At 51.2% G+C, this 14,790-nt stretch overlaps 1 protein-coding gene across 1 annotated transcript in view; it reads right to left on the bottom strand.

Moving 5' to 3' along the window:
- The window catches only part of SPNS3 (SPNS lysolipid transporter 3, sphingosine-1-phosphate (putative)), a gene marked incomplete at both ends in the record, with an annotated part of 48,587 nt that extends 34,157 nt beyond the window's left edge, over positions 1-14,430 (bottom strand). Inside the window, 7 exon segments of the mRNA XM_084237892.1 lie at positions 3,083-3,235; positions 4,008-4,156; positions 4,849-4,915; positions 5,564-5,715; positions 5,958-6,094; positions 11,116-11,181; positions 14,220-14,430. Of these exon segments, the coding sequence (XP_084094018.1) occupies positions 3,083-3,235; positions 4,008-4,156; positions 4,849-4,915; positions 5,564-5,715; positions 5,958-6,094; positions 11,116-11,181; positions 14,220-14,430 (935 nt within the window).
- Positions 14,431-14,790: the final 360 nt, after the last annotated feature.

Genomic DNA, 14,790 nt, shown 5'->3' with positions numbered 1-14,790 from the left:
TCTGTACTTCCCTCCTATGAAAACCCATCCCTTCAGAACAAACGTACACAGGCTCCCCATGGGTGCTTTCTAGAACATAGACCTAATCAGAGCTCTGCTTAAAATTCCCCACCAGCTCTCAAACATTCAACCAGATTTATTTGGTCCCAACTCAGTGTGGTAAATATGGCATCTTGGGAAGCTTAAAGGTGTCTACAGACCCTTCCCAGCCTTCTAAGCTGTGCAAGGCTCCAGCTCAGCCCAGTTAAGTGACCCCAAATCCCAGATGAATGATATCCATCTCTGAGTCCTGGCCTGAGCTGGCCTTGGCAGAGTCTCGGAACCTTGGTGAGATTCAGGAATGATTACTCAGACAGGCATTTAGATGGGCCCCACACAGGCCCCAGAGGTATGGGCAGAAGGCACATGTAGCCACCTCCTCCCCCCATCGCCACACATACACTCATGGCCTTCCTAGAACCACAAACACTCAGAGCCATGAGGGTCCTTAAGACCTGCGAGTTGTAAGCATGATGGTCTTGCCAAGTGTCTGTCCAAGTCTTACTTACACGGGAAGCTCACTACCTGCCCACCACATGCAACCCTTCCATCTGGGCCAGTTCCTAGTGTTGGGAGTTCTCCCTGTGGCTGAGCTGGAATCCTGTGTCTGGCAGCTTCCTGCCTCTGACCCACGCTCACCCTGGGGTTTATGCTAACCAAGGAGGATGATTGGTAGCTGAGATCTGTGCAGAAGTCCAGCACAGGGAACTTCTACCCACTCTGTCTTACATAGGTTGAATAATGGCCCCTGGAGATGTCTGTGTCCTCATTTCTAGAAACGGTGCATGCTAATTTATATGGTAAAGTAGAGTTTTGTAGGTGTTATTAAATAAAGGATCTCGAGTTGGTGGGGGGTTATCCTCCATTATCCAGGTGGTGCTCAATGCAATCACAAGTGTCCCTATAAAACTGGGACAGAGGTAGATTTGAGACAGAACAGGAGCAGGCAATGTCGCCAAGAATGCAGGCATTGGAGCAGCACAGCCAGCAGCCACTGGCAGCTGGAAGATGCTGGAAGGATTCTTCCCTACAGCCTCCAGAGGAAGCATGGCCCAGCTGAACTTGACTTTGGCTCAGTAAAACCATTTGGGACTTCTCCAGAACTATGAGAAAATACATTTCTGTTGTTTTAAGCTACCAAGTTGATGATAATTTGTTACATCAGTCCTAGGACACTAATACAAGTTCTGTGAAGAAGTTAAGTTAGAAGAAGAGGCTAGAGCTGAGAAAATCAGAAGCAACTTGCCCGGGAACACAAGTTGTGTTAATCCTGTTAATCCTGTGTGTTAATCCTGTTTTCCCTACTTTTTCCAGCTGTTGTGGGTCTTCTACTATTCAGTCTTTGCCTTCTGGGAGACAAGACTCTATCGGCACCAAGACAAACCTCAGTCTCATTCGATGCATTCATTCATTCACTCACTGGATGCTTCCCTCAGCACCCACTGTGTGCCAGGAAGCTGATCCCACTTAGGTGGGAAGAAGTTCAAGTCAATTTACAGTAACAAGCAGTCTCTAGGGGCAACAGAATGCAGGGCACCAGCTTTGTAGTAGGATGGGTTTGAATCCTGGCTCTGCTGCTTATTAGCTGTGTGACCTTGGGCAAGTCACTTAACCTCTCTGATTTTCCACCTGTTCCTTTGTAACACATGAGTAATAGGATTTATTATTATAAAACCTCAGAGGATTTTTCAGGTAAAATATTTATATAGCATAGGGACTGAACTAAAGTTAAAGTTTAGTAATTATAGATTAAAAAAAGGAAGGGAGTCAGTGGCAGAGGACACAGCTTTGGCAAAGGCACAGTGAGAGGGCATGGGACATTGTGGAAATTACATGACACACTCTCTGTGCATCAAGCAAGGATACTGGAGGGCCTCCCTAGTGGCGCAAGAGGTTGAGATGCAACCTAAGAAGCTATCTGCAGCCACTGCAGGACGAGTTCGATCCCCGGCCAGGGAGGTGACCCACATGGTGCAGCAGACCTCTCCTGTCTTGCCCACTGCTCCCCTCAGCAGTGCATTTCAGTCAGTCTGCCTGTTCTGTTCCCCACTCTGTCTCTGGTGAATCCTCTCACCTCCCACACCTCTAGCCTGTACCCCAGTTCTTGTATGCATAAATAAATAAATCTTTGAAAAGAGAGAGAGAGAAAGGAGACTGGAGAGAAGGAGGCAGTCAGCAGAGAACTAGTGTCACTGCAGCCTCTGGGGCACAGGGCTCCGGGGAGAACATGAGGTTTGAGGAGTTTAGGAGCCCATAAAGAGGGAAGCAGAGAGGAGGGGACTGCACAGAGAAGGACAAGCATCAGCTGGAGAGGAAGAAAAAACTGGGGCTGAGAGAGTTTAAGGAGGGGGAGAAAGCAAGTAAGAGAAGCTTGAGATGTCACTGGGGCCTTGGAGAACGGGCCCCGGGGGGTGTGGTCAGGAGGGCAGCACAACAGGGTGAGGAGGAAGGGAGTGGGAGGGCATTTCTGGCACAGGGCACCTGCCTCCTGGCTGGCTTTGGATTCTATCCTCCCACCCACGCAGCAGCTTTCCCAGAATTCTCCAGGCCTCAAATGAGGCCGAGAACAAATGGATGTAGGTGTGATAAGTGTAGGCATTAAGTGTGATGAGCCAGGTAAGTAATGAGACCTTCCAGCGCCTCAATTGGCCATCTGTAAAGTGGGATGACTTCACTGAAGACACTGCAGATCCCTCTGAAAGAAGATTGCCTAAGACTCGGATCATCCCACAGGCTCCACAGAAGCTTCACCACTGCCCTCCACCAATGCCTTCTGGATGCTCACAGCAACCCCAAGAGTAGAAGACAGGGACTGGGGTCCAGAGGGGATGAAGGAGCTGCTGGTAGACCCCCAGAGTGGCAAGGGCTCAGCCAGTTACACCCAGGCCCCCTGCCTATCAGCCAGGTCCCAGCTCTGAAGTCTTCACAGAGCACCATGTGCCCAGAGAGATGGAATTTTGGGGGCTCAGGACCTGCTAAAAACTTTCCCATCAAGAGCATCCCGACCTGGGCCAGGTGCCCAGGGCTCCCAGAGGCCCCTTACCTGTCCTTGCCATTGCACGGCTCCTGGAGGCAGGGTAGCTGCAGCCCATGCACCACACGGACCTCAAACAGAAATTTGGGGGTCCAGAAGCCCAAAGCGCCAGTCACAAAGGACATGCATGTCACTCCAAGAGTCGACCACACAAAACTCCAGCTGCAAGAGAAGGTGTCCAGGCCAAAGCGGAGGAGGAGGGTCAGGGTTGCAGGAGTGGGCTCCTGTCCACCCACCCCCCACACACACACCTCCTGAGTCCTCAGGTCACTCAAGAACACAGGCAGCCTCCTGTCTCGCGTTCCCCCTAAAAGCCCTACTATGCATCCCACACAGTGCCTTCCTCCCTCCTCTCTGCAGAGCCAAATTAAGCACCTCCAGGAAGCTGTTCCTGCTGCCCCCCGCAGGTCTCAGACTCTGTAACATAGAGTGCGGGCCTGTCCACACCCCACGGGATTTGCTGAAATCCTGAGGCCTGGGAGTACAAATGACTCCTGTCTACCTCCCTGACCGTGCCCATGACAGAGGATGGATAAACTCCCATGAGGCTTAGAGAGGTGAGTGATTAACTCCTGGCACCCTCCCAGTAGTCCCGAGAAGCAGGCAAGCCTGGAGAATTATGTCCATTGAGGGAAGCCAGGCTCTTAGTCTCAGGTCACACAGGGATAAGGTCATGGCAGAGCCAAGCCTGGAGCTCATGCCGCCTCCCGCCCTTCCTCCCAGCCAGTATCGGTCACATGGCCAGCCTCTGGGGTCTGCGCCCCAAGTGAGGGAGGGACAGTTCAGTTGTCCTGTGGGAGCTCAGAGGAAGAGGGCTATGAACGTTGGAGCAGTCAGGGAAGCCTCCCTGGAAGTAAAGAGAGGGAGGTCAGTAGCCTGAGGTAGACAGGAGAGGATTGGGATTGAAGGTACGTGGGGGAGCAGGGACACTCACTTTCTCCACAGATTTCTGACATCCTGACACCAGCTGCTGTGTGGGGTCCCCATGGCCACCTCCTCCTGCTTCTCTGCAGCTCCCCGGGGTGGGTCTGGCACCAGCACGATTAGCAGGATCACAGCCACGGCTCCCAGGCAGGGCATGATCTGGATACAGGAGGGCCGGGGGTGGGGGATGGTCAGGGTCTCACACGCCTTTGGCCCAGGAGATCCTAGAGGTGACTGGACTCTGTGGTCCTTTCTGTGCCCTGGCAGAGCAGGGATGTTCACTTCCTACATGCTGGTGGTAGACAGAGCTGGACATACTATGTTCCTCACTGTCATCCCTAAGAGTACAGCCTCTCTGGGGGTGAGGTCCCCTTGAGATGTGTAGAGGCACTTCTCCATGGAGATCGCTGAGAGCAAGACCATTGAGGACAAGAGCCCTAACTACACTGGCTCTGACTATTGAGGCTTTGCTGCCCCAAAACCCAGCCAGGCCGCCATCTGCCTGCCGGTCCTGCCCTAGTCTCTTTCCACCCCTTGTCTCATGAATCCTGCAGATGCCAGAAGATGGCCTTAACCCCACACACACACTTTACACATAGGCAGAGTGAGGCGCCAAAGCAGGGCGGCTTGCTGAGTCACACTGCTAGCAAACTGAGCAGCTGGGATTTGAACCCAGGGCCACGACTTCCATAATCCATGTTCCGTAGGAGGTTCCAAATGTTTGAAGCTACCGACATCCAACCACCCCCCATGGCGCCCGGTACGGTGCCAAGTGGCAAAGGCCACTAGAGCTGGAAAGTCCCTGACGGCCCAGGAGGAAAAGAGAAGGAAGAAAAGGAAGCTGGACTCACTCGCAGGGCCCAGCGCCAGTCCCCAGTCTGCTCCGTGATACCCGACCCCAGCATGTAGCCCAGACCACTGCGACAGAGGGACAAGGGAAATACGTGAGGGAGGGAGGGAGGTCCAGGCCCCAAGACCAGTGTGATGGGGTGCCCCCACCCCAGAGAGATGGGTCACCAAAGCTCAGAGCCCTTTCACCACACAAAGTGAGCCATGTGAGACCCAGATGTCTACTGCCCTTGGTCGAGTCACCAGTGACCACTGGCTCCTGGCCCATCCCCAATGTCACTGTCCACTGTCTCCTATATGGACACCCTCTCCCCTTACCCAAGGCTCAGTCGTGCCTGAGTCTGGTGACTCCAGCAAACCTGAGTCAGAGCTCAGGAAGCAGACTGCAAATTCCTAGCGTATTTCCTTGCCTCACCTTCCAGCCTGCTCTTTCTACCCCTTCCTGAGTGTCCCGGCCTGGAGGGCACATCCTCAAATTCTCTAATCCTCATCACAGCCCAGAGTCAGCAGCATATTGTCCCCAGTTCCAGATAGGGAAACTGAGTCTCAGAGAAGTAAAGGGACAGGGGGAGATGAGAGGCGGCAGGTGAGGAAAGGGTAGCACTGGGATTCAAGTCCCAGCCCTCCTGCGACATCCCCTACCCCCAGTCCAGCCTGTTTTGACTCCTCTGGACCTCAGTTTGCCACTGAGGAAAGTAGATCTGGAGTGACACTAACCTTCCAACAGGGATAAAGATGTAAAAGATGCCCAGCATCCGGGTCCGCTGGTCCTGCACGAAGAGGTCGCTCAGGACGGTGGGTGCGATGGTGGAGTAGCTGGCAGTGCCAATGCCCATGACTCCCCGGGACAGAAAGAAGAGCCAGGAATGCTGGGCAGGTAGGCACAACCGTGGAGAGGTTACCCCTGTCACCCCCACACCCAGTCCAGCACAGTCGTGGGGAATAAAGCCAGGTGTGCAGTGGGAGGTGCAAGAGAAGAAAGTCTAACCAGCTCTTCTTTCAGACCTGGAGGCTTCCCCTCACCAGTCACCAGCCATGCCTGAAATGGGCAGTCAGGGAGGAAGCAGGCAGGAGCAGGTCTCCAGGACCATGCAGGAGAGAGGGCACCTACCTGGGGGAAGATGAAGGAGCTGAAGACGCCTGTTACTGACCAGAGCAGGATCCCAAAGCTCAGGATGGCCTTGCGACTGTGTCGGTCACCCAGGTAGCCAAACACAGGTGCAGACAGCAGCAAGAAGCCAATGAAGACTACAGGAGATACACAGGGGCTCCATGCATCCCTCCATGGTTGATGTGCCCATCAACCACAGAGTAGGGGACTGGCTCAGATGCCACTAGCTGGCACCTTGGCAGTTGAGCCAAGTGAACTCCCCGATCCCTGCCTAATACATAACCCATTGCCCAGAGTCAGGGGGACTGAGAAATGGGGGGAGAGGGGGCTATGACTGGTTCAAATCCCAGTTCTGCTGCTTGTTCACTGTGTGGTCTTGGGTTACTAACGCCACCTCTCTGATCATCACTCCAGCCCTCCAAGGCTGTGTAAAGGTGAGATATAAATGCCCATGAAGTACATGCCTGTTCCCTATCTTCAGGAGAGTTGGGGCCCATCTGATTTTGTTCCCACACCCTTGAAAAGGAAGGGAGGTGGGCAAGGGTGCCTGTTTGAGCTGATGAGCATGGTGTGGAATGAGCTTATGAATTATAAACCAGTGGTCCCTGACACTGGAAGGGTTGCTTTTCTTCAGTAGGTAAAACATTCCCTAGACCCTATCAGTTGCCTTTATACCAGCTCGGAGGAAGGTGTGTCCACTGCCTCCAAATGCTAGCAGGTGGCAGGGGTAAGTCTGAACCCTCCCCTATCAGTTCCCACCAGCCAAGGGCCTTAGATTTTGGAGGCCCCACCCAGCCTCCAGTGAATAGGTCCCCATTCATTGAGCACAAATGATGAACATTTCCTGAGCCCAGTGAACATCCAGTTTCGTTTCAGCTCAGGTTCCAGTCCCACCAGCTCCCCCATGGCTGGCTCCAGTATGGGTTGAACCATATGCATTTGCAGAAATTAGGTCAGTTTTGACCTATAAAAACAGCAATTTAATATGGTTCGCCTTAATACTCCACAGAGTATTTGGTGTCAACGGCATTTAAAATCTTAATAGCTCCTGCCAAAATAGGCCTCCAAAAAGGCTGGATCAATTTACACATGCATAGAAGTACATGCCAGAACTCTTGCTGCCCCTTGATATAAGTAATCACTTTATTTTTATTCATCTAGTGGTTGAAAAAATAAATGGCATCTCGCTGATGCTTTCATCTGCATTGTCTTTATTCCCAGGGAGACTGAGCAGCAGTTCCCATGTCCCCATCTTCTGCCCTCTTTATATTGGGCTGTTTGTTGTTTGAAAATAATTTCTCCCAGTCCTTCATAGGAATTTAAAATGAGGATTCTGAGACTAACCTACCTGAACCCCACCTTTCCCTAGCTATGTGACCTTGGGCTTCAGCTTAACTCTCCTGTTAAGTTTTCATCAACTATACAGTGAGATAGTAATAGACTTCTCTCAAAAGATTATTGAGAGAATTAAATAAAATGAAGCCTATAAGAGGCAATGACTAGCTTTATGCAAATGCTCACCAGATGCTATCTATTATTAATAATTCCTTTACAGTTTCAATTGTCATTCTACAGATGACTTCAGCTTTTATATAGTCAAATTTATCCATCTTGCTCCAGGGTGGCTGTTTCATGTCTTATTACTGCATATCTTCTTTACCTAAAGATTATAAAAGTATTTCCCAAATCTTCTAGAACATTTGTGGGGGTTGGGAAGGGATCCTTAAAACTCCTTAACCCTGCAGATGCTCTTGGAGGGAGAGACTTGCCCCAAAAGGAAAGGCAGGCACTCCTTTGTTATTAGCACCTCCAAATTAAAATCATTTCTGTGACGAGAGAGTAATTGAGGAGCACGGGGTCAAGAGGACTTCATAGACAGCTGCCTGGATTCAAATCCCAATTCTGCCCACTTACTAGCTGTGTGACCTTCAGCAAATCCCATGGCCCTCTCTGTGCCTTAGATTTGTCATCTATAAAATGGACATAGTTATAGCTACCACATGAATTGATGTAAAGATTAATGAGTTAAAATTATGAAGCGTTTACAAGAGTTCCTGGCATGTGATAAGGGCCATATATGTGCTAGTTTTAAAAATAATTAGCGGGCCTCCCTGGTGGCGCAAGGGGTTTAAGCACAGCACCATGAAGCAATCTGCAGCCTCTGCAGCATGAGTTCGATCCCCGGCCAGCCAGGAAGCAACCCACATGGCACAGCAGACCTCTCCTGCATCAACTGCTCTGCAGTGTATTTCAGTCAGTCTGCCTGTTCTGTTCTCTACTCTGTCTCTGGTGAATCCTCTCACCCCCCCACACACACCCCTGGCTTACACCCCAGCTCTTGTATGCATAAACAAATAAATCTTTAAAAAAAAAATAATAATTAGCTAACTCTCTGTCCCACAGTAGGGGGAGGGGAGTCAAACCACTGCTTCCCTCCAACCTCCACCCTACTTTTATAGTTTGACCAAGTGAAGCCCTCTCTTAGTCATGTGATTCCTCCATTCTGCAGCCCTATGGACAGACAGCAGAGTGGGTCTAAAGGTTGCTGCATAGCATCCCAGAAAGGTTTCAGTGACCTACCTGAGGTCACTGGTCCAACCCCACTGCACTTTCTACACCCCTTTTGGGGAGATGCTTCTGCAGAGAGAAATCTTTCCTTCTCTCACTCCCCAAAACATACACTCACAATCCATAGTCACATACTTACAATCTTCCTCTCCCTCTCCATCTTTTGTCTTTTTTTTTTTTTTTTTTTTTTGTGGGACCCTCGCCGGCAACCGGGGAACGAACCGGCACTGCAGAGGCTGTGGGCAGCCTCGCAGCCCTTCGCTCAACCGCCGCGCCACCAGGGGAGGCCCTCCCTCTCCATCTTTTTTACACACAAATTTCACCCTCCCCAACTCTCACTTATAAGGGTCCTATAGCAACAATCCTTTTCAACACAGTAAGAACCAGGAAGGGGAATGTTGACTCAACTGTTAGTATCTGTCTCATCTAGAAGGTTATAGGTATTGAGCCAAGATGGTCTTGCCCACACTGGCCTCAGGCCTGAGATAAGATCAATGGGAAAAGACCTGTGGTATGCAGCTGTGGTCAGCTGAACTTTTTGCTCGGGCCTCTTATAGAAACGTATGAAACTACAGCCCACTTCTCACGTTTTCAGCTGTTATTTAAAACATTTTATATCCTGGGCCTCCCTGGTGGCACAAGGGTTTAAGCATCAGCTCTGTTACCCACTGCAACTGCAACATGAGTTCGATCCCTAGCCAGGAGGTGACCCACATGGCACAGCAGATCTCTCCTGTCTCACCTGCTGCTGCCCTCAGCAGTGTATTTCAGTCAGTCTGCCTGTTCTGTTCCCCACTCTTCTCTGGTGAATCCTCTCACCCCCCGCATCTCTGGCCTGTACTGCAGCTCTTGTATGCATAAATAAAAAAGTCTTTAAAAAAAAATCCTTGGCATTGCAAAGTGAATTCATTCCATTTATGGGAAATGTCCACAGAGAATCTAATGAGCAAAGCCAGTCCTCATTTGCCAAATCAATGAGACAAATCAGACTGGTTGTCTCTAAGAAAGATGTTAAGATGTCATTTTTTTTTAATTGAAATAAATGTGCTGACACCCGTGCCCGAGACATGTGCAGCTATCTCACTTCTGAATTCTAAATTGTAGCTAAACAGCAGACTGTCACATATCGGTGGGACAGCCAGATAAGGCTTGGCACCTTGCCACGGGTTTGTGGCCTGGAGGGAACAGCCCCTGTGGGTTCTGCTCTCCCTGCTCTGTTCCCAGAGCTACCCCGCAGAAGTCAAGCATCCATGAGAGATCCCTCTGTCTGACACCCTGGAGGTTTATATATTCCAAGACAGTGCAACATAGTAAAATCCAAAATGAGGAAGGGTGTTTGAATAGCAACTTTGGGCTGAAGTGTTTGAATAAGTGGAGTGTTTTAAGTTTCTCACTTAAAATGGTAGACAGGTGGTTACCAAAGGGGGAGGTAGGAAAGGAGAAGCAGAAGCCAACCGCCAGCTTGTTCTCAGGCAGACCCACTTTAGGAAAGAATTATATGGGTTTGAGTGTATGTAAGTGGACTCCCTCAAAACTCTGCTCAGGTAGTCCCTGGAAAGTTTTTCTATATCCTCAGGGCTCCCTGCACCCCAGTGGAAAGCCTTGTTCTAAAGCTTTGAGATACACTCTCAAAATAAGGGAGGGGCCACAGAGATGAAGCCAGCATGGTCTAGTTACAGGTTGGGGGTGTGCAATCACCTTGGTCATGTGTTGTGACATGTGCACATATGTGGGTGTGGGGTGTGTGTGTCACCAACCAGGCACCCAGGGGAAAGGTTAGTGTTCAGTCATCTCAAATGCCCCCAGCTCGGATTAGGGTACATGACTGCTCCCCATAACTGGGCTGGAGCTTCTGTGGGCTCAGATGCCATCTGTGTGTCTGAAGGTCAGATTTTTCAGGTCCATCAGAGGAAAGAGCATGTCAGGATTCCTCCACCCCAGCGGGAGCCCAGCTGAGCTGAGCAACCATGAAGGGACAGGTGACCAGCGCCACAACCACAGCCAGAAGCGAGGGAGCTTTTGCAGCACCATCTTCCTGTGGAGATGCACACAACACTCCAGCCCAAAGTTGCTATTCAAACACCAGGGCTCAGCCCACGCTGTCTTCACCAGCCCGGTCAGACCTCATGCTCAAAGACCCCTCCCTTCTCACTGCCCCTTTTCTTTTTTTTTTTTTAAAGATTTATTCATTTATGCATACAAGAGCCAGGGTGCAGGCCAGAGATGTGGGGGGTGAGAGGATTCACCAGAGACAGAGTGGGGAGCAGAACAGGCAGATTGACTGAAGTATATTGCTGAGGGGAGCAGCGGGCAAGTCAGGAGAGGTCTGCTGCACCATGTGGGTAGCTACCTGGCCAGGGATCGAACTTGTGCTGCAGTGGCTGCAGATAGATTCATAGGTTGCATCTTAACCCCTTGCGCCACCAGGGAGGCCCTCAGTGCCCCTTTTCTGTGCCTGGGACTGAGTGGGGCTCAGGCTGTCTCCTCATTGCCCAGTAGCTGGAACTGGACCTGGAACAGGACCCATGAAGAGAACCCACCCCTGCGTGAACCCCTCACCCAGCTCCAGAGCCAAGGACTCCCTCCTTACCTGTATGAAGAAAACCAGCTTGGCTGTCGCTAATGTGAAAAAACCTCTGTATGTCCAGCAGCACTCCTGTGGACAGACAAACTCAGGAATTGGGAAGTAATCCACTGGGCCTCTAGCAGCAGCTGCCCCAAGTTTACAGGATACAGCTGAGGAGGTCCACTCCTCTTTGTCTCTCTCTCTCTCTCTCTCTCTTTCTCACACACACACACACACACACACACACACAGATACAGGCACGCAGATGTGTGCATACATCAAACACATGCAGAAACACACATACCGATGGTATACATACATACACACATTCACACACAAGCATGCACTCCAGGCATAGACATGTCATCCTGCAGACACAGACACGCAGAGTCACGTAAGAACACAGACTGGCCCCGGGATACACATTCTCAGAGGCACATGGATATATTCACACACAGGAGCCTGCACTCACCAGTTCATACACCCCAGACTCGTACACCCAGATGCTCATAAACATACACTGAGATGCACACGTAAAGACACGCATGCATACGCACATGTGCAGGACTGCCATTCACATTATAGTGGCCCCGTCGCTGCACAGAGCACAGCCATTCCCTTAGACTACAGGGCAAGTGGAAGTCCCCGGGGGTGTGCAATACAGCAGCCTTCCTGTGCACAAATGCCACATTCACAGATATACACATGCACATGTTTGTGCAAGACTTATGCCCTGGCCTGCACACATGCACACACAAGCATGCTCTTCAGTATAGAGCACACAGAGCTGACAGTGGACACACAGCTTCAGTGACAGGCCCATTTAGGTCTAACCTAACCCCTCCCCCTGGGGGTGGCCAGCTCCTGCTCTGCACCAGCTGGGTGTCTGAGCCCCAACAGATCCTGCCAGGCCACAGGAAGGTGCAGTAGGCCCTCAGCCTAGTGCAGAAAGAGGAAGTGGGCACCAGACACTAGGCTCTGTTCCCTGAACTGCCCTGCAGCCCCTTGGTGGCACTTCTGAGTTAGGCAGAGTCCAAGGCACCTACTCCTCTTAGCTGTGAGGCTCCGACCATGGTGTTATGAAGACCTAGCATCTCTCTCATTAATGAGGTCCAGATCCTGATCTGGACACTTGCAGTCCCTAACAGGTAGGGACTGTTCCCACTGTACAGATGAGGAAAAGAGGCTCCAGCAGCCCATGTTGTACAGCTGGAACTGGGAGAATGCTACCACCCTGTGTCACAGGACTCTCCAAACAGGGCCCAGAAGAAAGCCCCACTCCCACACCTCCAAAACCTGCCAGCAGGCAAAGGAAGGTCAATGAATAGGAGAAGCCCAGCAGGAGATTTTTCAGACATTTATTTTGGGCACAATTGTACAGGCCCCGGCATACCAGTCTGCCTGTCTTATGTCCACATTGAATATTTTTAATTACATGAATAAGACATTCGTCGGAGGAAAAAAGCAGATAACACAGATAAGCAAAAGAAATCACTACATAAAAATTCCTATAATCACATTCATTGTCCTTCAAGAATGGGGACTCGCCCCCTTGTCTGCACCCCCACCCCTGAGCACTTCTCAGGCAGCCCAGGCCCAAATGTGGACCATGCCTCAATTTTACTTTTTTTTTTTACATCATAGTTCATTTTTAAACAATATTTTCATTCCCTCCCCCACCTCAGGTGTAGTCCCCATAGAATTTCCTTCCCCAATGCACTCGTGCACCATCACCTCAGTCCCCTGTGCTCCTCCCTCCCTCTGATCCCTCTCCTCCTCCTCCCCCGCGGGGTGTCTCTGATTTATAATTGTCTGTTTCTGTTTTGTTGTGTTTTGTACTGCTTTTATTTTTTACTTTTAAGCTGTCACTCTGGCCCCCAGAAGCGTGGTCTCCGACAAGAGAAGCCCAGTAGCCGTGACAATGGCCTGCCTCCAGCAGTCCCCAAGCACCCAGCATGGTTTCACTTCTCCAGGTCCTTTCATTCCAACAGTGGGTGACCCTGTTCTTGCAGAATCAGAGGAAGTACCAACAGGGACGGGGCCTCCCAGGATAAGTGTGGGGAGGACGGGGACCTCAGCCTGCTGGGCTCGAGGAGCTCCATTCCCGTGATTCCCCTGCTCCTGCCTCTGGCCCCTTCCTTCCTCTTCATGCCCTTGACCCACTCCAACCCAGGATTCCTCAGCTTTGGCTTAACCCTTTGCAGTAGCCCCTGAACTGACCCTCTTTCTTCCTTTTGCCTCTAGCAGGGTCTCAAATCTAGTTAGTCTTCCACCCAAATTTTTTTCCCAAGGTTCCTCAGCAGAAAGTCCAAGCTACCCCAGTATGGTACCCAAGGAGCCTCTGACCAAAACACCCTTTAGAATAATGAGCTGTTTTCCCCCTCTCCCCATCCCTGATCAAAGCATGTGTCTTGGCTTATGCTGATACCACTCTCTGAATAACCCCATCACCCCATTCCTGTCTTGTCAACTCTCTCAGCTTTCAAAACCCAAACCAAATGCCCACCCCTCACCACCACACCATAAATTCTGCTGCAACCCTCAGCCACTCCACCTTGGACTGCCCAGCTGATGCCCATCCCACTCCGAGCTGCTTACACATGTGTTGTGTGTCCCTCTGATGGACACCAGGTTGGTGCTCTCTGCAGCCCCCCAAGTCCTCGCATTCCTCAGCCACTCTCTGTTGTGCCAAGTCAATAGCTGATGAATCATACCTCTGCTCCAGGATGTCTGGCAGCTGCAGGGGCCCCCTCTGAGTGCCCCAGACCAGCTTGGGCCTCCTTCTCTTTCTAACAGGTGTCCTATTAATGAGCTTCTCCCTCCACCCTATGAGATGCCACCCCTGAGCTCAGGCACTATAAAGCTAACTTCCCCTCCCTTGGGTCTCCAAAGCCCACCAGAGGGTCCTGCCCACAGTTAGGGCTCAGTTGTTCTGAGATAAGTTAGTGACAAAAAAGAAAAGAAGGTTGATTTTAAATGAGTGAGTGAGTGAGTGAGTAGAAGACAAGCAGGCTGAGCTCTGAGGTCTACAGGAAAGAAGGCAGAATGTGCAAGGTCTGCACACAGTCTACAGTCCCAGGAACACCCAGCAAGCTATTTCTTGCTTGGGAGGCCTGTCCCTTCCTCACCTGAGATGATGAACCAGTTCATGTAGTTCAGGAGGTTGATGTAGCAGAGCACCGCAAGTGCCACGTATGCTTTCCAGAGAGGCAGGCTCCAGGATCTGGGCATGATTAGAGGGGTGCACTGACCTGAGCCTGAGGCCCCAGAGTGCCTGCCTGTCCTTGGAGACCGGTCCTGTGGCCCGTCTGTGCCAAGCGCCATGCACTCCGCAGACATGTCCCCGCCTAGTCAACCTGCAACTCCCACCCAGGAACTGGCACCAGAGTGCAAAAGCACATGCTCTGCACAGAGTCACTTCCTGTGGGCTCCCAGATGCCCAACCTCAAAGTAGCTGCCCTAACTGCTGGGTGTCTTATCACAAGTTCTTGCTGAGCCCACCACAGCCTCACCAGTGAGGTTTCACCATCCGCAGCCTCTGAGACCTGGCAGGGGAAAGAAGACTCCTGGTCCCTCCACCCTGGTGACTCAACACTATGGTTCCTTATCTAGATGTGGCTGTGGTGGCTGCAGTGAGGACAAGAACCTTTCAGGACAAGAAACGAGATGAGGGGGCCTCCCTGGAGGTGCAAGGGGTTA

This window comes from Talpa europaea (assembly GCF_964194135.1).
Source record: "Talpa europaea genome assembly, chromosome: 7".
In the NCBI taxonomy this organism is placed as follows: Eukaryota; Metazoa; Chordata; class Mammalia; order Eulipotyphla; family Talpidae; genus Talpa; species Talpa europaea.
This window is presented reverse-complemented; position numbering and strand designations above follow the sequence as displayed.